Genomic DNA, 25090 nt, shown 5'->3' on the forward strand with positions numbered 1-25090 from the left:
GAATGTACGTTTTTATAACAAGCTTTTACTTTAATGTAATAATGCACTAAAAAGGAGAAAATAATGATTTTCTTTAAATATACAACAATAAAAACTACTATTTAAAGAACTATAATAATAAGTATTGAATGCCGTTACTAGAATTGTATAGTAGTTCATCTAATATATAAAGTTCATTTCTGTGTGGAGAAATACTTTTTATTACTGTGTTTTGGTGTTGGGAAAAAATAATTACTTAATTAGCGTGGATTGAAAAAGTACAATGTGGTAAGTAAAACACAGATATTTTAAATACTGCCTTTTATTGATTTTATACACTGAACGTACTGTTTACAAAATATTATTTGTAATCAATAACAGTTTAGAAGCCGCTCCTAAATGTCCTCTATGTTTACTTCTATTTTTCCGTTGCGGACAAGCTTGGGTTATTATAGTCGTTCACTAAATGGAATCAGACGCGTCCGGCGGCGTACAGGTGGGGTTCGATTTGGCGCCCTGGGCTGTCCTGTGAGCGCTATGGTGCATAATATCGTTTTAATAGTGCGATATACTATGGATAAGAAAGGTTACTATAGTCTTTAATTGAATCGAATCCGGGCGTCCTCCGGTGCCCCGACAGGGTGCTGTTAGGCGCCCCGGGCCTTCCCGTTTTCGCTATTGCACCTACGTTCGTGAGTGCAAAAGACTATGAATAATTTGGGGTACTATAGTCTTTTACTAAGTTGAATCAAACAGTTCCGCTGGCACCCCAGCACGGTGCGATTAGGCACCACGGGCTAGACTGTGAGCACTTCGCGTTTATGTTTGCGTTTAAGTTTGTGTTTATGTTTACGTTTATTTGCATTATTTTCAGTAATTGTTTGCGTTTGCTTTTTTTGTTTGTGTTTGTGTTTTCTTTGTGTTTGTTGGGTTTGTGTTTGGATTTATTTTCGTTTGCTTTTTTTGTTTGCGTTTGGGTTTGTGTTTCGTTTGTATTTTTGTGTGTTTTTGGTATCGGTTGGTTGTGACTGGGTTAATTCGAAAAGTAATATATTCCCTAAACCCGGGTATATGCTGATTACTAAAGACACAGATAGGTTTTTCACAGAGGCCAGAGCAGGGCCTGGCCGGCTAATTATTTACACATGTGACCCGCAGTATGTTCTCCCAATGTTTAAAAATCTACCTGTGATGCCCAATATGGGACGCTATCCCACTCCTACCAGTATTACACCACACTCTTCCCTCACCCTAGACTTGATGGATTAGCAAGTAGACTCTTGTCATATATGCATGGCCGATTTCTTAATGAATGCAGGCCATTAAAAAACCTAATGAGAGGATTATGTTGCTTCACTTGTAGACCACCTTAACTAGAAACCAGATGGTCATACATTTTCTGACGTCACAACCAAGCTCCGCCCATCACCAGTTGTTTATCGGGTAGAGTTGTCTACTAAGGTCTGTAGTTGGATTTTTAGTCATTTCCTAACATTTCCTCCATGTGGCGTCAGTGTAAAACCGCCGTACCCCGCCGGGAGTACGGGCGTTAAGTGGGCCAAAACACGACCACCACAAAAATAAAATTGAAAGTAAATATAAAATTATATTTTGTACAACTTTGCTTGAATTGTGATTTATAGAGTTGTATTTTTGTATAACTTTTCATTGACCGAGCTTTGAAAGACATCTATTTCTGTGCTTGAATTATCTCAATTCTGCAATCAGTAACCCGCGATTTTACGTCAAAAAATGAAAAAAAAATCACAACAGAAACTGCGACAAAGTGGCAAATGTTCTCTCAATTGGCCAATGTTCCCTCAATTGGCCAATGTTCTCTCAATTGGCCAATGGCAAATGTTCTCTCAATTGGCCAATGGCAAAATGTTCTCTCAATTGGCCAATGTTCTCTCAATTAGCATGTGGCTAATGTTCCCTCAATTAGCATGTGGCTAATGTTCCCTCAATTAGCATGTGGCTAATGTTCCCTCAATTAGCATGTGGCTAATGTTCCCTCAATTAGCATGTGGCCAATGTTCTCTCAATTAGCATGTGGCCAATGTTCCCTCAATTAGCTTGTGGCCAATGTTCCCTCAATTAGCTTGTGGCTAATGTTCCCTCAATTAGCATGTGGCTAATGTTCCCTCAATTAGCATGTGGCTAATGTTCCCTCAATTAGCATGTGGCTAATGTTCCCTCAATTAGCATGTGGCTAATGTTCCCTCAATTCGCTTGTGGCTAATGTTCCCTCAATTCGCTTGTGGCTAATGTTCCCTCAATTAGCATGTGGCTATTGTTCCCTCAATTAGCATGTGGCTAATGTTCCCTCAATTAGCATGTGGCTAATGTTCCCTCAATTAGCATGTGGCTAATGTTCCCTCAATTAGCATGTGGCTAATGTTCCCTCAATTAGCATGTGGCTAATGTTCCCTCAATTAGAATGTGGCTAATGTTCCCTCAATTAGCTTGTGGCTAATGTTCCCTCAATTAGCATGTGGCTAATGTTCCCTCAATTAGCATGTGGCCAATGTTCCCTCAATTAGCATGTGGCCAATGTTCCCTCAATTAGCATGTGGCCAATGTTCTCTCAATTAGCATGTGGCCAATGTTCCCTCAATTAGCATGTGGCTAATGTTCCCTCAATTAGCATGTGGCTAATGTTCCCTCAATTAGCATGTGGCTAATGTTCCCTCAATTAGCATGTGGCTAATGTTCCCTCAATTAGCATGTGGCTAATGTTCCATCAATTAGCATGTGGCTAATGTTCCCTCAATTAGCATGTGGCTAATGTTCCCTCAATTAGCATGTGGCCAATGTTCCCTCAATTAGCTTGTGGCCAATGTTCCCTCAATTAGCTTGTGGCTAATGTTCCCTCAATTAGCATGTGGCTAATGTTCCCTCAATTAGCATGTGGCTAATGTTCCCTCAATTAGCATGTGGCTAATGTTCCCTCAATTAGCATGTGGCTAATGTTCCCTCAATTCGCTTGTGGCTAATGTTCCCTCAATTCGCTTGTGGCTAATGTTCCCTCAATTAGCATGTGGCTATTGTTCCCTCAATTAGCATGTGGCTAATGTTCCCTCAATTAGCATGTGGCTAATGTTCCCTCAATTAGCTTGTGGCTAATGTTCCCTCAATTAGCATGTGGCTAATGTTCCCTCAATTAGCATGTGGCTAATGTTCCCTCAATTAGCATGTGGCTAATGTTCCCTCAATTAGCATGTGGCTAATGTTCCCTCAATTAGCATGTGGCTAATGTTCCCTCAATTAGAATGTGGCTAATGTTCCCTCAATTAGCTTGTGGCTAATGTTCCCTCAATTAGCATGTGGCTAATGTTCCCTCAATTAGCATGTGGCTAATGTTCCCTCAATTAGCATGTGGCCAATGTTCCCTCAATTAGCATGTGGCCAATGTTCTCTCAATTAGCATGTGGCTAATGTTCCCTCAATTAGCTTGTGGCTAGTGTTCCCTCAATTAGCTTGTGGCTAATGTTCCCTCAATTAGCTTGTGGCTAATGTTCCCTCAATTAGCTTGTGGCTAATGTTTCCTCAATTAGCTTGTGGCTAATGTTCCCTCAATTAGCATGTGGCTAATGTTCCCTCAATTAGCTTGTGGCTAATGTTCCCTCAATTAGCATGTGGCTAATGTTCCCTCAATTAGCATGTGGCTAATGTTCCCTCAATTAGCATGTGGCTAATGGTCCCTCAATTAGCATGTGGCTAATGGTCCCTCAATTAGCATGTGGCTAATGGTCCCTCAATTAGCTTGTGGCTAACGTTCCCTCAATTAGCATGTGGCTAATGTTCCCTCAATTAGCATGTGGCTAATGTTCCCTCAATTAGCATGTGGCTAATGTTCCCTCAATTAGCATGTGGCTAATGTTCCCTCAATTAGCATGTGGCTAATGTTCCCTCAATTAGCATGTGGCTAATGTTCCCTCAATTAGCATGTGGCTAATGTTCCCTTAATTAGCATGTGGCTAATGTTCCCTCAATTAGCATGTGGCTAATGTTCCCTCAATTAGCATGTGGCTAATGTTCCCTCAATTAGCATGTGGCTAATGTTCCCTCAATTAGCATGTGGCTAATGTTCCCTCAATTAGCATGTGGCTAATGTTCCCTCAATTAGCATGTGGCTAATGTTCCCTCAATTAGCATGTGGCTAATGTTCCCTCAATTAGCATGTGACTAATGTTCCCTCAATTAGCATGTGGCTAATGTTCCCTCAATTAGCATGTGGCTAATGTTCCCTCAATTAGCATGTGGCTAATGTTCCCTCAATTAGCATGTGGCTAATGTTCCCTCAATTAGCATGTGGCTAATGGTCCCTCAATTAGCATGTGGCTAATGGTCCCTCAATTAGCTTGTGGCTAACGTTCCCTCAATTAGCATGTGGCTAATGTTCCCTCAATTAGCATGTGGCTAATGTTCCCTCAATTAGCATGTGGCTAATGTTCCCTCAATTAGCATGTGGCTAATGTTCCCTCAATTAGCATGTGGCTAATGTTCCCTCAATTAGCATGTGGCTAATGTTCCCTCAATTAGCATGTGGCTAATGTTCCCTCAATTAGCATGTGGCAAATGTTCCCTCAATTAGAATGTGGCTAATGTTCCCTCAATTAGAATGTGGCTAATTATCCATCCTTCATCATTATCCGCGCGTACGCCTAATAGCACGCCTAAATTGGTAAAAAGCATAAATATTTAAGCTTGATTTGTGGTATGGTTTCTTGCGTTGTTTTTTTTTTTTTAAATTGATTTTTTGTACTTAAATTATTAATTTTGAATACATTCCTTTTTATAGATATGCTGCTCTTTAGTATTTTTGTTTGAATAATAATCATACTATTAGACTATTTAAAGAAGGGCCAATAAGTCATGGTCGTATTATGAACGTTTGCTTATCTTTCACAATACAGCTCATGTAGATCTAGATTTTAAAAATATTTTTTTATACGCAACAGCAGAGTCGTAGCTGGGGGGTGCAGCGACAGATCGTTTTCTAACGGTAACCTGGGTCTTCTAGTATTTTTTAAATGTTGTGAAACTGCTCCCTCCAGATGGTCATAAAAATCCGTACCTCCCTCTTTAACTAACCAACCATTCTATTTTCCTTTAACAGTTGGTTCTCTAACTATCCGCGGTTTAACTAAAAAAAACAAAAAATTTGTAAGCTAACCTGCCGGATTTAAATGGTTATTTAATAGCACGCCAAAAAGTTTTATTTGCCAGATAAAATTACTGGGAAATTGCGACGGAATATTTACCTTATTTTATTGCGTGTCGTAAAAGTGTGCGTCTCGACAAAAACAGAGATATTCAATTTCTAGCATGACGTAACTGTGGGTAATGTGCAACATATGGGATCTGGCGGACACCGCCACAACCACCAGACTCACACACACTGCACGTCCACAGAGAAGCTGGCGGACACCGCCACAACCACCAGACTCACACACACACACTGCACGTCCACAGAGAAGCTGATGACATCATTAGAGCCAGCGATACACTACACGTTCAATATTTCCTGTCTGTTCCACGGTACACGCAAGTCGACTGGTGGCTGCCTGACGTCATAAGGCAGACAATCCAAGACCAAGTTCGCCACATTTGCTATGGGGTGTACAGCTCACGTGACTAAAGGTGTGATGGGGTGTACAGCTCACGTGGCTAAAGGTGTGATGGGATGTACAGGCCACGTGACTGACTGAAGGTGTGATGGGGTGTACAGCTCACGTGACCAAAGGTGTGATGGGGGTGTACAGCTCACGTGACTAAAGGTGTGATGGGGTGTACAGCTCACGTGACCAAAGGTGTGATGGGGGTGTACAGCTCACGTGACTAAAGGTGTGATGGGGTGTACAGCTCACGTGACTAAAGGTGTGATGGGGTGTACAGCTCACGTGACTAAAGGTGTGATGGGGGTGTACAGGCCACGTGACTGACTGAAGGTGTGATGGGGTGTACAGCTCACGTGACTAAAGGTGTGATGGGGGTGTACAGGCCACGTGACTGACGGTGTGATGGGGTGTACAGCTCACGTGACTAAAGGTGTGATGGGGTGTACAGCTCACGTGACTAAAGGTGTGATGGGGGTGTACAGCTCACGTGACTAAAGGTGTGATGGGGTGTACAGCTCACGTGACTAAAGGTGTGATGGGGTGTACAGCTCACGTGACTAAAGGTGTGATGGGGGTGTACAGGCCACGTGACTGACTGAAGGTGTGATGGGGTGTACAGCTCACGTGACTAAAGGTGTGATGGGGTGTACAGCACACGTGGCTAAAGGTGTGATTGGCTGTACAGGTCACATGACTCGAGTTCAACATCTTGATTCTGTAAACCCTTAAGGACCGATGTCTTTATGTGATTACTTCAAGAAAAAAATTATTTTCCCTTTTTTGGGGTTGCAACAATCTCAGGGGTGGGGGTGGAGGGGGAGGGAGGAGGAGAGAGAGGCTCTGCAAAGCTATTTTTGAGTCCAGATATAAAATTGTTTTAAATCGATTTCCGGAGATCTAAAAGGGTAAGCTAAAATAAAAAACAAGTTTAAATAAACCGGGAGTGATCTCCCCTAAACTTTCTCGAATATTCTTATATAAAATAACAGGGGATGGGAACTCGGGCTATAGACGTGATTTTTAATCCATTTTCTACACTAAATACTTAAAGTTTTAAAAATAGAATAAAATCTCGTAGACAAAAGATTGCACACCAAGTGAACGCCAAATTAAAAAAGTGCATAATAGTGCGCAATATTATTAGTACTTTAAAAATTTACATTAGTTTTTTGAGAAATCGAAAGTAGCATAAATTAGTACTTCCGGGCAACGGAAATTACTCAAAATTTGAAAGAAGGTAGAGAATTAGATTTTATACTTACATGTGAAATGAAATTTCATTTATCTATCTGAAATAGTACTCAAGTTATAGGCTTTTGAAAAATTCAAAGTAAAAAAGTACCACTTCCGGTTATCGGAAATCGCTCAAAAGTTGATACGGATCTACGATTTTGATAAAATACTTATATATGAAATTTCATCAACCTAGCTGTAACGGTACTCATGTTATCGTGTTTACACACGGACAGACAGACACACAGACATAATTGCAAAGCCCAGTTTTTCAGACTGGATTACGCATAAAACCTCTTAATTTTGATAAATCTGAATTGATAATTTTTGCCCGATTAAAATAAGTCCTCTATACTTTGGATGTGATGAAGGACTGAGGTGTAATACGGTGAAAATTGTTAAAATTTCAAGTGATTTTTGTGCACGATTACAATACTTTCTCTATACTTCGTATATACGAGAAAGTAAAGTGTTTTTTAAATGGCACAATTTATAAAAGTTTAAAAGCTTATTATCTCATCTCTTTCACGATGTTAAAAAAAATAATGTTAGAATTCAATTAAAATAGGCCCCTTCTTGCCTTACCCGAGCTAGGCGTGAGCCCTGTGGTCTCTGTATCACGGTGGGCTGAAATTGTTCTCAAACACTAGACCAGCCGGTTTTTAGTTCTTTATTTTTAGTTCTTTATGGCTTTAGAAGGAATGTATGGTGTAAGAAATGTAAGCAGCTGAATGTGAATGGTGTAATAAATGTAAGCAGTTACATGTGAATGGTGTAAGAAAGATGTAATGATGTAACCAAGATTGATGTATTAAGAAGTACAAACTTATCATGTAACAGTAGCTACATTACAATATATCAGACAACATGTTGATACAGCAATATATCAGACATGTTGATACAGCAATATATCAGACAACATGTTGATACAGCAATATATCAGACATGTTGATACAGCAGTATATCAGACAACATGTTGATACAGCAGTATATCAGACAACATGTTGATACGGCAATATATCAGACAACATGTTGATACAGCAATATATCAGACATGTTGATACAGCAATATATCAGACAACATGTTGATACAGCAGTATATCAGACAACATGTTGATACAGCAATATATCAGACACGATACAGCAATATATCAGACACGATACAGCAATATATCAGACAACATGTTGATACAGCAATATATCAGACATGTTGATACAGCAATATATCAGACACGATACAGCAATATATCAGAAAACATGTTGATACAGCAATATATCAGACAACATGTTGATATAGCAATATATCAGACATGTTGATACAGCAATATATCAGACAACATGTTGATACAGCAATATATCAGACATGATACAGCAATATATCAGACAACTGTTGATACAGCAATATATCAGACAACATGTTGATACAGCAATATATCAGACAACATGTTGATACAGCAATATATCAGACAACATGTTGATACAGCAATATATCAGACAACATGTTGATACAGCAATATATCAGACATGATACAGCAATATATCAGACATGATACAGTAATATATCAGACAACTGTTGATACAGCAATATATCAGACAACATGTTGATACAGCAATATATCAGACATGATACAGCAATATATCAGACATGATACAGCAATATATCAGACAACTGTTGATACAGCAATATATCAGACAACATGTTGATACAGCAATATATCAGACAACATGTTGATACAGCAATATATCAGACAACATGTTGATACAGCAATATATCAGACAACATGTTGATACAGCAATATATCAGACAACATGTTGATACAGCAATATATCAGACATGATACAGCAATATATCAGACATGATACAGTAATATATCAGACAACTGTTGATACAGCAATATATCAGACAACATGTTGATACAGCAATATATCAGACATGATACAGCAATATATCAGACATGATACAGCAATATATCAGACAACTGTTGATACAGCAATATATCAGACAACATGTTGATACAGCAATATATCAGACTACATGTTGATACAGCAATATATCAGACAACATGTCGATACAGCAATATATCAGACATGTTGATACAGCAATATATCAGACATGATACAGCAATATATCAGACATGTTGATACAGCAGTATATCAGACAACATGTTGATACAGCAATATATCAGACATGTTGATACAGCAGTATATCAGACATGATACAGCAGTATATCAGACAACATGTTGATACAGCAGTATATCAGACATGATACAGCAGTATATCAGAAAACATGTTGATACTGCAGTATATCAGACAACATGTTGATACAGCAATATATCAGACATGTTGATACAGCAGTATATCAGACAACATGTTGATACAGACAATCCCAAGTATTCTGACTAGAGCAACAAGCAGTAAGTCATCTTGTCTGTAATTACTGTAATGAACTAATTAATTGTAGCTTGCTGAGCATCATCAGGGTGTGGCTCCTCTTCAATCACTTGGTAGGGTGGCAGTACTTCTGGCTTTACTAAAGCCATGTGGACAAAACTAAAATGGAAAAATATAAGTTTAGACAAGGCAACATGGCCTTTTCTAATACACCCAATCCCTGTAGCCCATGGCTGTATAGCCAATCCCTGTAGCCCATGGCTGTATAGCCAATCCCTGTAGCCCATGGCTGTATACCCAATCCCTGTAGCCCTTAGCTATACACCCAATCCCTGTAGCCCATGGCTGTACACCCAATCCCTGTAGCCCATGGCTGTATAGCCAATCCCTGTAGCCCATGGCTGTATAGCCAATCCCTGTAGCCCATGGCTGTATAGCCAATCCCTGTAGCCCATGGCTGTATACCCAATCCCTGTAGCCCATGGCTGTATAGCCAATCCCTGTAGCCCATGGCTGTATAGCCAATCCCTGTAGCCCATGGCTGTATAGCCAATCCCTGTAGCCCATGGCTGTATGGCCAATCCCTGTAGCCCATGGCTGTATGGCCAATCCCTGTAGCCCATGGCTGTATGGCCAATCCCTGTAGCCCATGGCTGTATAGCCAATCCTTGTAGCCCATGGCTGTATGGCCAATCCCTGTAGCCCATGGCTGTATAGCCAATCCCTGTAGCCCATGGCTGTATAGCCAATCCCTGTAGCCCATGGCTGTATACCCAATCCCTGTAGCCCTTAGCTATACACCCAATCCCTGTAGCCCATGGCTGTACACCCAATCCCTGTAGCCCATGGCTGTATAGCCAATCCCTGTAGCCCATGGCTGTATAGCCAATCCCTGTAGCCCATGGCTGTATAGCCAATCCCTGTAGCCCATGGCTGTATAGCCAATCCCTGTAGCCCATGGCTGTATAGCCAATCCCTGTAGCCCATGGCTGTATAGCCAATCCCTGTAGCCCATGGCTGTATAGCCAATCCCTGTAGCCCATGGCTGTATGGCCAATCCCTGTAGCCCATGGCTGTATGGCCAATCCCTGTAGCCCATGGCTGTATGGCCAATCCCTGTAGCCCATGGCTGTATAGCCAATCCTTGTAGCCCATGGCTGTATGGCCAATCCCTGTAGCCCATGGCTGTATAGCCAATCCCTGTAGCCCATGGCTGTATGGCCAATCCCTGTAGCCCATGGCTGTATGGCCAATCCCTGTAGCCCATGGCTGTATAGCCAATCCTTGTAGCTCACTGTGGGTTTTTTAAAATGGTTTCATCTACTGACTAGACCAAGACTTACAAATAATATTCACTGTGATGACCGAGACTTACAATATAAGCAGGACAGCATGGTCAACTGCTAGCCCAAAGGCCTCAAGTTCAGATCTCTGTCATCAGTCTGGACTGCAAGCCATCCCAGAGTCCATCCAGCTCTGATGGGTGCCACACAGTTAGGGAAAGGTAGCTGGGAATAGGGCTGACCACACTATCTCTTCATAGGCTGAGGTAAAAAAATATGAGCTCTACTTCATCTGCCCTATGTATCATTAGGTCTGAAAGGGAACTTGACTTACAAGTTATGCTGAGCACGACTTACCACACGAGAGCAGCTATAAGCAGGAGCAGGGCAGCTCCAAGCATGTAGCACAGGCCAGGGTAGATGGCTTGGGTGGCAGGGTACAGCTGGTTAAACAACAGGCTGGCCACAAGGGAGATGACACTTTCAGATGCAGCTATGACACCAAACAAGCGACCTGCACATAGGGAGATGACACTTTCAGATGCAGCTATGACACCAAACAAGCGACCTGCACATAGGGAGATGACACTTTCAGATGCAGCTATGACACCAAACAAGCGACCTGCACATAGGGAGATGACAGATGCAGCTATGACACCAAACAAGTGACCTGCACATAGGGAGATGACAGATGCAGCTATAACACCAAACAAGCGACCTGCACATAGGGAGATGACAGATGCAGCTATGACACCAAACAAGCGACCTGCACATAGGGAGATGACACTTTCAGATGCAGCTATGACACCAAACAAGCGACCTGCACATAGGGAGATGACAGATGCAGCTATGACACCAAACAAGCGACCTGCACATAGGGAGATGACACTTTCAGATGCAGCTATGACACCAAACAAGCGACCTGCACATAGGGAGATGACAGATGCAGCTATGACACCAAACAAGCGACCTGCACATAGGGAGATGACACTTTCAGATGCAGCTATAACACCAAACAAGCGACCTGCACACAGGGAGATGACAGATGCAGCTATAACACCAAACAAGCGACCTGCACATAGGGAGATGACAGATGCAGCTATGACACCAAACAAGCGACCTGCACATAGGGAGATGACACTTTCAGATGCAGCTATGACACCAAACAAGCGACCTGCACACAGGGAGATGACAGATGCAGCTATAACACCAAACAAGCGACCTGCACATAGGGAGATGACAGATGCAGCTATGACACCAAACAAGCGACCTGCACATAGGGAGATGACACTTTCAGATGCAGCTATGACACCAAACAAGCGACCTGCACACAGGGAGATGACACTTTCAGATGCAGCTATGACACCAAACAAGCGACCTGCACATAGGGAGATGACAGATGCAGCTATGACACCAAACAAGCGACCTGCACATAGGGAGATGACACTTTCAGATGCAGCTATGACACCAAACAAGCGACCTGCACACAGGGAGATGACAGATGCAGCTATAACACCAAACAAGCGACCTGCACATAGGGAGATGACAGATGCAGCTATGACACCAAACAAGCGACCTGCACATAGGGAGATGACACTTTCAGATGCAGCTATGACACCAAACAAGCGACCTGCACACAGGGAGATGACAGATGCAGCTATAACACCAAACAAGCGACCTGCACATAGGGAGATGACAGATGCAGCTATGACACCAAACAAGCGACCTGCACATAGGGAGATGACACTTTCAGATGCAGCTATGACACCAAACAAGCGACCTGCACACAGGGAGATGACACTTTCAGATGCAGCTATGACACCAAACAAGTGACCTGCACATAGGGAGATGACAGATGCAGCTATGACACCAAACAAGTGACCTGCACATAGGGAGATGACACTTTCAGATGCAGCTATGACACCAAACAAGTGACCTGCACATAGGGAGATGACAGATGCAGCTATGACACCAAACAAGTGACCTGCACATAGGGAGATGACAGATGCAGCTATGACACCAAACAAGCGACCTGCACATAGGGAGATGACAGATGCAGCTATGACACCAAACAAGCGACCTGCACATAGGGAGATGACAGATGCAGCTATGACACCAAACAAGCGACCTGCACATAGGGAGATGACAGATGCAGCTATGACACCAAACAAGCGACCTGCACATAGGGAGATGACAGATGCAGCTATGACACCAAACAAGCGACCTGCACATAGGGAGATGACACTTTCAGATGCAGCTATGACACCAAACAAGCGACCTGCACATAGGGAGATGACACTTTCAGATGCAGCTATGACACCAAACAAGTGACCTGCACATAGGGAGATGACAGATGCAGCTATGACACCAAACAAGTGACCTGCACATAGGGAGATGACACTTTCAGATGCAGCTATGACACCAAACAAGCGACCTGCACATAGGGAGATGACAGATGCAGCTATGACACCAAACAAGCGACCTGCACATAGGGAGATGACAGATGCAGCTATGACACCAAACAAGCGACCTGCACATAGGGAGATGACAGATGCAGCTATGACACCAAACAAGCGACCTGCACATAGGGAGATGACAGATGCAGCTATGACACCAAACAAGTGACCTGCACATAGGGAGATGACAGATGCAGCTATGACACCAAACAAGCGACCTGCACATAGGGAGATGACAGATGCAGCTATGACACCAAACAAGCGACCTGCACATAGGGAGATGACAGATGCAGCTATGACACCAAACAAGTGACCTGCACATAGGGAGATGACAGATGCAGCTATGACACCAAACAAGCGACCTGCACATAGGGAGATGACAGATGCAGCTATGACACCAAACAAGCGACCTGCACATAGGGAGATGACAGATGCAGCTATGACACCAAACAAGCGACCTGCACATAGGGAGATGACAGATGCAGCTATGACACCAAACAAGCGACCTGCACATAGGGAGATGACAGATGCAGCTATGACACCAAACAAGTGACCTGCACATAGGGAGATGACAGATGCAGCTATGACACCAAACAAGCGACCTGCACATAGGGAGATGACAGATGCAGCTATGACACCAAACAAGTGACCTGCACATAGGGAGATGACAGATGCAGCTATGACACCAAACAAGCGACCTGCACATAGGGAGATGACAGATGCAGCTATGACACCAAACAAGCGACCTGCACACAGGGAGATGACACTTTCAGATGCAGCTATGACACCAAACAAGCGACCTGCACATAGGGAGATGACAGATGCAGCTATGACACCAAACAAGTGACCTGCACATAGGGAGATGACACTTTCAGATGCAGCTATGACACCAAACAAGCGACCTGCACATAGGGAGATGACAGATGCAGCTATGACACCAAACAAGCGACCTGCACATAGGGAGATGACAGATGCAGCTATGACACCAAACAAGCGACCTGCACATAGGGAGATGACACTTTCAGATGCAGCTATGACACCAAACAAGTGACCTGCACATAGGGAGATGACAGATGCAGCTATGACACCAAACAAGCGACCTGCACATAGGGAGATGACACTTTCAGATGCAGCTATGACACCAAACAAGCGACCTGCACATAGGGAGATGACACTTTCAGATGCAGCTATGACACCAAACAAGCGACCTGCACATAGGGAGATGACAGATGCAGCTATGACACCAAACAAGCGACCTGCACATAGGGAGATGACACTTTCAGAAGCAGCTATGACACCAAACAAGCGACCTGCACATAGGGAGATGACAGATGCAGCTATGACACCAAACAAGCGACCTGCACATAGGGAGATGACACTTTCAGAAGCAGCTATGACACCAAACAAGCGACCTGCACATAGGGAGATGACAGATGCAGCTATGACACCAAACAAGCGACCTGCACATAGGGAGATGACACTTTCAGATGCAGCTATGACACCAAACAAGCGACCTGCACATAGGGAGATGACACTTTCAGAAGCAGCTATGACACCAAACAAGCGACCTGCACATAGGGAGATGACACTTTCAGATGCAGCTATGACACCAAACAAGCGACCTGCACATAGGGAGATGACAGATGCAGCTATGACACCAAACAAGCGACCTGCACATAGGGAGATGACAGATGCAGCTATGACACCAAACAAGCGACCTGCACATAGGGAGATGACAGATGCAGCTATGACACCAAACAAGCGACCTGCACATAGGGAGATGACAGATGCAGCTATGACACCAAACAAGCGACCTGCACATAGGGAGATGACAGATGCAGCTATGACACCAAACAAGCGACCTGCACATAGTGAAGACTTGGTAAACACACATTAGGAAAAGAAACCAATCAACTCTTCCTACTAGACAAGATGAGCTTAAATAATCAACCTGATGCTATCAGTGGCGGATCTAGGAAAAAAGGGCCACCCTGGAAAAAAAATGTTTTTAGGCCCCCCCCCCATATATATATATATATATATATATATATATATACATACATATATACATACATACATACATATATATATATATACAAACGCAAAATTCAAACATAGGATACTCATTGCTAGCCAGTTCGGGTTTTGAAAAAGACATGTTTTTATTTCAATTAATACAAATTACATCATCATGTCATGTGTGTAAATGCATTAGTGTGTTTTTGAAAATCAGTTTTATTAACACGTTTTTATTAACTCAGCTTCGCGTGGATGTGTTTGTTGTTAAAATTGACATCGAAAATTAGCCCACTTCTGATTGCTCTATAGATCTGAAATTTGGCATGCAGGTTACTTTCGCCTAACAATTTCAGATGCAATCATAAAAACTAGCAATTAGAGACCGTAATTAGCTTAATTTAATTACGCCCAAAGGACCATAAAATTGAGGACATGATTTCTAAAGATACCGACAAGACTGGAGGCTTGTTGACACAGTTACTTCGGCCCCAATCGATGTGAGCGCGCTGGCCGTGATCGTATAGTGGTTAGTACTTCGCGTTGTGGCCGCGACAACCCAGGTTCGAATCCTGGGCGCTCAAGATTTTTTTAGTCCGTGTATTTATAAACACTTAGTCAATTCATACTTAATCAAGTCATTAGATAAAGTAGAAAATAAACTATATAAAAAACTTTTTTAAAAAACACGTTTTTCATGTGTAGCAACGGACTAAAAAGGAGAAAATAAAATACTTAAAAAAAACTTTTTAAAAAACCACGTTTTTCTTGTGGACTAAAAAGTAGAAAATAACTATTTTCATACATTTGATGACAAAAAACGTGGGTCGGGCAGATGGGTCGGGAAATTTGATGGTGAACGTACCCACGTTTTTTGTCATCAAATGTATGAAAATAGTTATTTTCTACTTTTTAGTCCACAAGAAAAACGTGGTTTTTTAAAAAGTTTTTTTTAAGTATTTTATTTTATCTTTGCTTTAAGGTCTAGTGTAAGCTAGTCGGTCAAAAGAATATAAAACATGAATGCTTTGTATAAGTAATGGTGTCTCGTGTTATGTTTATTTTTAGTTTTTTTGTATTTATATTATTAGTTTTAAACATATTTCCTTTTTGTACAATGTCATTCTTTAGTATTTTATAAAAAATAAATAATTAAGAGAAGTAATTGCATTTTAATTTGCTTAGTACAAATCTATTAAAAGGAGCTTATGAGCACCCCTATTTGATTGTTTAAAAAGGGAAATAAGTCATGGAAGTGGTTTGAACGTTTGCTTATCTTTGATAAGTTTGATTGTAGGAGAAAGAGGACTCGGCTTTCACAGTGGTTTAAAAACAAAGGGAAAAAGAATATACAAGAGCTGTGGGTGGAGTCTATAGAATAAAGATAATCCAACCGCAGATACGGTAATCTTTTTACAAAACAACCATCAAGTCAAAAATGTCAGAAAATTAATTCTTTTTTAACTATAAAAAATGCATTATGGTCGGCTGTGGGCCCCTAAATGGCGTGCCCCCCCCCCCCCCCCATCTTGATATCTGATGTAAAAGGTAATTGATGTTCTGAGTAGATTGAACTGACCTTGTTCATTAGCAGGTACCAAAGTTGAGGCTGTTGATCTAATCCCAGCAGATGGAATCCCTTTAAACATTCCCACACCAGCAGCTGTAAAAGTCACATCACAGTGGTGGTCTTTTATGTAAGGCTGGCAGAACATGGGGCTTAACATGGGTTTTTAGATGGATGGATCAAATCTTTAACCAACATGTTATAAGGTTTTAAGATGGATGGATCAAATCTTTAACCAACATGTTATAAGGTTTTAAGATGGATGGATCAAATCTTTAACCAACATGTTATAAGGTTTTAAGATGGATGGATCAAGTCTTTAACCATCTTGTTATAAGGTTTTAAGATGGATAGATCAAATCTTTAACCAACATGTTATAAGGTTTTAAGATGGATGGATCAAGTCTTTAACCAACATGTTATAAGGTTTTAAGATGGATGGATCAAATCTTTAACACACATGTTATAAGGTTTTAAGATGGATGGATCAAATCTTTAACCAACATGTTATAAGGTTTTAAGATGGATGGATCAAATCTTTAACCAACATGTTATAAGGTTTTAATTTGGATTTATCAAATCTTTAACCATCTTGTTATAAGGTTTTAAGATGGATGGATCAAATCTTTAACCATCTTGTTATAAGGTTTTAAGATGGATGGATCAAATCTTTAACCAACATGTTATAAGGTTTTAATTTGGATGGATCAAATCTTTAACCAACATGTTATAAGGTTTTAATTTGGATGGATCAAATAATTACCTGACATTTCATAAGGTTTTATGATATAGAAATGTTACTACTAAATCTAAACAAATGTTCCCAATCTAAACAAATGTTCCCACTACATAAAATCTAAACAAATCTAAAATCTAAACAAATGTTCCCACTGCCTAAAATCTAAACAAATGTTCCCACTGCCTAAAATCTAAACAAATGTTCCCACTGCCTAAAATCTAAACAAATGTTCCCACTGCCTAAAATCTAAACAAATGTTCCCACTGCCTAAAATCTAAACAAATGTTCCCACTACCTAAAATCTAAACAAATGTTCCCACTGCCTAAAATCTAAACAAATGTTCCCACTACCTAAAAAAACCATCCACTTGGTGCTTGCCGCCCCCACCAGGATGAAGTCAATGGTGTAGGACACGAGGCCAAACATGACAAGTGGCAGCTCTCTCATGCTGGTCAGTTTCCTCACCAGAGGCAGGAAGGTCAGTAAGATCAGGCCACGCAGGAAGTTGTCCAACCCTCTCAGATAGCCAAACAGCTGTGGAGAGAAGTCCAAATTGTCCTTCAGGTACAGCAGGTTGATGTCCATGTCCCCTAGAAAAACAAAGACCATTTTTAAAAAATTTAAATTATGAGTTTTCACATTGAAATATACATTCATTTCATCTAGTTCATTGTATTCATCTACAAGAGATCCCTCTTAATACTACTGGTCATTACAAATACATAGAACAGGTCAATATAAATATTATAAGTAACTGACAAATACAACAGGTAAAAAATTACTAGGTCAAATACTACACCCCATTACAATTACAACAAGTGATATACCATGTGCCATTACAAAAACAACAGGTGAAATACTAGTGCAGGTCAGATAGTGCTGGTCACCACATGCAATCTACATCTAACCTGATGTACGTAACATTAGGACGTCTATTGCCACAATCACAAGACAAATCTAACCTGATGTACATAACATTAGGACATCTATTCCCACAATCACAAGACAAATCTAACCTGATGTACAAAACATTAGGACGTCTATTGCCACAATCACAAGACAAATCTAACCTGATGTACATAACATTAGGACGTCTATTGCCACAATCACAAGACAAATCTAACCTGATGTACGTAACATTAGGACGTCTATTGCCACAATCACAAGACAAATCTAACCTGATGTACATAACATTAGGACGTCTATTGCCACAATCACAAGACAAATCTAACCTGATGTACATAACATTAGGACGTCTATTGCCACAATCACAAGACAAATCTAACCTGATGTACATAACATTAGGATGTCTATTGCCACAATCACATGACAAATCTAACCTGATGTACGTAACATTAGGACGTCTATTGCCACAATCACAAGACAAATCTAACCTGATGTACGTAACATTAGGACGTCTATTGCCACAATCACAAGACCAAGACAAATCTAACCTGATGTACATAACATTAGGACGTCTATTGCCACAATCACAAGACAAATCTAACCTGATGTACATAACATTAGGACGTCTATTGCCACAATCACAAGACAAATCTAACCTGATGTACGTAACATTAGGACGTCTATTGCCACAATCACAAGACAAATCTAACCTGATGTACGTAACATTAGGACGTCTATTGCCACAATCACAAGACAAATCTAACCTGATGTACATAACATTAGGACGTCTATTGCCACAATCACAAGACAAATCTAACCTGATGTACATAACATTAGGATGTCTATTGCCACAATCACATGACAAATCTAACCTGATGTACGTAACATTAGGACGTCTATTGCCACAATCACAAGACAAATCTAACCTGATGTACGTAACATTAGGACGTCTATTGCCACAATCACAAGACCAAGACAAATCTAACCTGATGTACATAACATTAGGACGTCTATTGCCACAATCACAAGACAAATCTAACCTGATGTACATAACATTAGGACGTCTATTGCCACAATCACAAGACAAATCTAACCTGATGTACGTAACATTAGGACGTCTATTGCCACAATCACAAGACAAATCTAACCTGATGTACATAACATTAGGACGTCTATTGCCACAATCACAAGACAAATCTAACCTGATGTACATAACATTAGGACGTCTATTGCCACAATCAAAAGTAAAAGAGCCGGGAAAACCTTTCTCTCTCTGCGTTGCAGCACACAGTGAAAGGACTGGATGACAAAGTTGAACATCATCTTACAGCAGCCTTCCCCTTGACTGGCTTCACTACTGCTGGGCCCAACATTCTCTAGCCAAGCAACGGAGTAGATGACAGCCAACAGTATGATGAGGCATGCACAGAAAAATGTCCACACATAGCCCAACTGTTCTATCATGATGCCAGACACAAAGATGCCAACAGTGCCTGACAAGTACACCATAGACTGGACAATGCCCACTCTGGTGATTTTACTGGTGGGTGTTGAGATGTGGCCGACATAGCTGAAGACTGACATGAGACAAGCTATGTAGCCCCCAGTCAGTCCATTTATCACCGGCCCAATCAGGATGTAGCCAAGTGAAGCTGACATAAACCTGGCATTCAGTAGTGCAGACAGGTACGCAACAAAGGCGCCAAGACAGGGCAGAATGACTGGAACTTTTCGACCAATTTTGTCTCCAAGAGAACCAAGGAATAGAATAACAACAAAAAATGAAGGTACAGTAACAGCAATGTTAGTTTTAAGAATCCAAAATGATGTTTCTGCACTTATATTATGGAGCTCTTTCAAATGATGATGTTTAAAGGTTTCATTTTGTTCCATAGCCTCACAGAATTCATTGCTGAATTCACTCAAGCAAACTTTGTGCAAAATTAAAAATTGCAGTGTGGGAAAGTAGAGAAAATTGGTAAACATGTAGAGAAATATCACCGGTTCCACTGTGATATTAGCCAAATCAAAGCGACGGCTTCTACTGCCTACAAAAATGTGTCTGGCCATATTGAGCTTCAGTATTCTGAAAAAAAAAATTAAATTTTGTTTTTTAAAAACAAGATGAAGTCTTTTCTAAAAATATTTTTAAACAATAATATTTTTTTAATTAAAAATAAACCATGTCCAGTTTAAAAGGGATGGCTACTTATATTGGTTTGGGAGCAGGACATTTTCCTAAACCCCGCCGTTTCATCTTCCACTAAGCACAACGTCACCAAGTTCGCGGCGCGCGTGACGTCACTTGTCATTAGGTTAATGTTAAAGAAAGAGATACCGCGTAATTAAAAAAAATCAAAACAGGCTCTATGGCGTTGAGACTTTAGCGACGTTTAGCCTGACGAATAGTTCGGTAAATTATATTGGTGTTTAATTTATTACAGTGGCATGCTGTGCTCCCTCTACTATACAAATTCACGTGCTTTTAATTTCTGCAACCTGCTGCTCTGAGACTTTCGGCTCTAAAATGCCCGTGACACCGCGTAAATGCATGTAGGCTCCCAGTCCCACCTATAAACTTCGTTTGTCCTTTAAGCTCCACGCAAAACTTAAAATTAATATGGTGACATAAGTGGCGCTAGTGGTGGTGTCAACAGGGACCCCCTCCCCCCCAAGCTCAGCTCTTAAAGGTGCTCCACACTTCATAAAATTGATGTTCGGATATCGTCGGACTCTGGCGTTTTGCCGACGGCCGTAGTCCTAACGCACCGTCTTAGAGACTGTCCACTGCTAACACTATTTCTATATTAAACTCAAGATTATACTGAGCTCTGGCTTTACATCAGCTGCTGTCGTATTAAGAGTTGATCTTTTGTTATGCCCCATGTCGCGAAACTTACTGTTTTGTTCAATTTTACCTGCAAGTCAATAATTGTCTTGGACTCTTGTCGAATATCATTGCTAGGAGAAACTTGGTTTGAGCCTTATTGTCAGAAGTTATTTCATTTGGAGTCAATATGGTGCGGCCTATTTTCGTCAGTAGGCATTTAGTGGCAGGCCCTTTTTGGCGGGGATGATGTGCTGAGGTTGTAACACCTCTAATGACAACAGGCTTGCAATAGTTATGATCATTTGTTATGAGCAAAGGTATGCATAAAAACGAACGCTTTATGTTACTCATTTTCATTGAGCACAGCTTTATAGAAGTCTTCCATAATTGACGTCATGCATCCTCCCCCGATCACCCCTTCATTATAGGTCATCAATCGCGGTCTTGCGTAAGTTGATGTCACATTGGCATAGCATATGTGACATCGTTTATGGACAACCCCATATAACTCATTTTGGTTATTTGGTATCAACATTTTAACTACAAAGGTTGTTCAAAATGTGTATTGGAGGTAAGGACTTGAAATCTACCATAAATGACATCACGCACTTTAGGGGTGGAGTAACTGGATTTGAGACGACGTTTTACGCGGGAAAGGGGAGGGGTAAGAAACGTGAAACGTTATGTATTTCGCCTAATACAAAAAATGCTGAAAAAAAAATTCTTTTTCGTTAGAATTGTGGCTTGACTTTTAAACAGGCAGGGCAAAAAGGTAATTTTCGACATTACGACTATTTCGTGACGGCGAAAATGGGGGGAGGGGGGGGGGGGTGGTGGTTAAGGTGAAGAGAGGTAAAAAACGTGATGTCATTTATGATTAAATCATTAATTAAAGGAAAAAAGCATGAACATATGAAATGAAAATAGCAAACAAAAAATAACACAAACAATAACAATTAGAACTGGTGTTTATTGTCACGCAATTAAATTGTTTAAAGGGCAGAATTAAAAAAAAACACATGCTTTGTATTTAAACACAAGACAATCGTATTAGCAAACATCAATATATTTCCATACATATAGAAATTAAAGGGAAATGACTCAAAATAATATTTTCTTAAGATGGCCGCTGATTTTAATAGCAAATTTAGTATCTGGAACATCGTTGGGTAATCTATCGTTTTAGGTACGTAAAATCGCCCGCGGCTAGTAATGTATGAAAAAGTTACCTCATATTGTCAAGGCTTTAATAGATGTATACTGTGATATATTTGTGTCAAATATTATAGATAAATGAATAAAAACCTAAATCAATGGCTAAACATATCAATATGCAAGAAATTAACTTTAAACAGCAGTGTTTGCCAGCAAGATTTGCTATATAAACAGCAGCCATTTGTAAAATAGAGTGGCTTCCCCTGAATCTGCTATAAGTTTACATGAAAACAAACTTAAACAAGATGTCTGCTATAGTAAATGAGCATGGATGCATCTGTTGGAAACATCGCTAGTCGTCATTTATTACTGAAAAGTTTTAATTCAATTGTTTAAAAACAGATACATAAATGAAACAAGGAAACATTTTTGTATTTTTCAAAACATAAATCATCCTCAAAATGTGAAATAATTATTAAAATTTAAGGAGTCACCTGTTTTTCACATTACTAGTCGCGGGCGATTTTTACGTACCTAAAACGATAGATTACCCATCGTTGTTAAACCTTAATAATTTCATGACATTTTTATTGATTTAACCCTTAACTGTGGTTCAATATTCAATTATCTTTAGTATTTTAGTAGAATATACAAAAATATAATTAATATATAAATATATTCATTTAGGCCTATTATTTATTAAATATTAAATTAAATAAAATTAAATAATATTTACTATTTAGTAGGCCTAATTTAAGTAATTTTCAGCCATCATATAATACCATATTATTATTATCGGTAATCTATCGTTTTGGGTACGTAAAATCGCCCGCGGCTATTTATGTACGAAAACGTTACCTCATTGTCAAGGCTTTAATAGAAGTATATTGTCATACTTGTGTGTCAAATATTATAGATAAATGAATAATAAACCTAAATCAATGGCTAAATATATCGATACAGGCCAGAAATTAACTTTAAACAGCAGTGTCTGAGAGCAAGATTTGCTATATAAACAGCAGCCATTTGTAAAATAGAGTGGCTTCCCCCTGAATCTGGCGCTAAAAGCTTATAAATATAAAACTTAGACAAGATGGCTGCTATAGTAAATGAGCATGGTTGCATCTGTTGGAAACATCGCTAGTCTTCATTTATTACGGAAAAGTTTTAATTCAATTGTTTAAAAACAGGTACATAAATGAATCAAGGAAACATTTTTGAATTTTTTAAAACATAAATCTTCCTCAAAATGTGAAATAATTATTAAAATTTAAGGAGTCACCTGTTTTTCACATTACAAATCGCGGGCGATTTTACGTACCCAAAACGATAGATTACCTTATTATCCCTACATTACTAGCGACGGCCGAATTGATTACGCTAAAACGATAGATTACCTTTTTTATTTTCTGGACGTCGTGATGTAGATTCTTTATAGATCTAGAATCTAGGTCTAGACCTAGAATAGATCTAGATCTAGATCTAAGTCTATGTAGAATCTAGACTAGTCGATTGCATTGGTCATGAAAAACAGCTGCCATTTTTATGAAAAAGTTATTTAGAGTAGCCCCCCTCGATAACCTCGTCGATTCTCCTGGCGAAATATATGATGGTCTTACTTATTATATTAAAGTAGGGCCTACTGAGGTGTTATTTTTTTTCTAAAAAAATAAAATAAAAGGATGTGACAAAATGAATTTTAGAATTTTTAAGACTAAGTGGATCTAGGCCCTGGTCCAAACCGATTAAAAAAACTGTTAAAAATGCTATGATTGATTATGAATAGCTAGATCTAAATCAAGTAAATGAATATAATTATTATAATTTATTCAATATTAATATGTCAAGAACTCTTGATTTTAAAACTGTGGATGCCAAAACAGTAAAACATTTATGTGTAGGCCTATGTGAATGTAGTTTTAAGGTGGTATTTTAACTCACTAGGTTGGACACACATTTGTAGCTCACTGTCCAAACGTTTTTCAAACCTCAGAAATAAGTTGGCTGCATGAATTATCTGATTGGCAATGGGCTGGGCCTACCTCATATTTTGATAAAATTTAAAAACCCAGTTTGTGAACATTTGAAAAAAAAATCGTCTTTAACTTATAGATACAAAAGCATAGGGCATTATAGGGTCTACGCCTATTATTATGATAATGAACTCAACATGGTGACATTGTCTAGCTGGCCTCAATATGGTGACAGAGAAGAGACTGACAGGGTTATGACAGAGGAGCTAGCTCCCATGTAATAATGTTTAACAACTTATGAAATATTTTATCACAAAACTATTCAATGCAAAACTACACATGAGTTTGAAGTCTAGGACATTCCCCCCCCCCCCCCTCCAGAGCAATTATCCCCCTAGGGAATTACCCCTCACCCCCCATGCTCAAGAATCCTGACTCCAACTCGAGACCTATATTTTACCTTAAGCTTAAACCTAAGCATTTACCTCAGCCTAATACTAAACCCTACCATTAGTTAAAGCCTAACCCACACTGTTCCTTAAGCTATGACTGGGGAGGTAGTGCCCTGTCACCTCCCCCCCCCCCCCCCCTTGTTAGGAAAATAATGAGCAATTTTTAATTTAGACAAAGTGTTTTCTTAAAAAGAAAAGAAAACCGTTACTGTTGTTTATGTTTTATTTACCCACAATTCTTGCAATAAAATACAGTATGCTAAAAGAAATGTAGTGCTATTTGCTCTTCTCACACAAGCCAGGTACACCACTTACCTGAGTTACTCCACATCAATAATTCACCTAAAACAATACTGGAATACATTGGTGCATACATTTTTACAATAAGATAATTTTATCATATAAAAATATAAAGAATATTTTGTTCCATTTTAATACACTGACATAAACACATTTGTGAAATGCTTTGAAAAGAGACATTTAT

At 39.9% G+C, this 25090-nt stretch overlaps 1 protein-coding gene across 1 annotated transcript; it reads right to left on the minus strand.

The window, feature by feature from the left end:
- Positions 1-7490: 7490 nt before the first annotated feature.
- Positions 7491-23729, minus strand: LOC131943930 (lysosomal proton-coupled steroid conjugate and bile acid symporter SLC46A3). Its single transcript, XM_059304303.1, has 6 exons — positions 23579-23729; positions 19399-20282; positions 17641-17880; positions 16563-16646; positions 10869-11025; positions 7491-9387 (listed from the first exon to the last, which is right to left on the minus strand). Exons 2-6 carry the CDS (start codon positions 20264-20266, stop codon positions 9285-9287), a joined length of 1452 nt encoding a protein of 483 aa, XP_059160286.1. The 5' UTR covers positions 20267-20282; positions 23579-23729; the 3' UTR covers positions 7491-9284.
- Between the last annotated feature and the right edge of the window lie 1361 nt (positions 23730-25090).

The sequence above is a fragment of the Physella acuta genome, unplaced genomic scaffold (assembly GCF_028476545.2).
Source record: "Physella acuta isolate Inbredline_101_S28 unplaced genomic scaffold, ASM2847654v3 ptg000473l, whole genome shotgun sequence".
Lineage (NCBI taxonomy): Eukaryota > Metazoa > Mollusca > Gastropoda > Physidae > Physella > Physella acuta.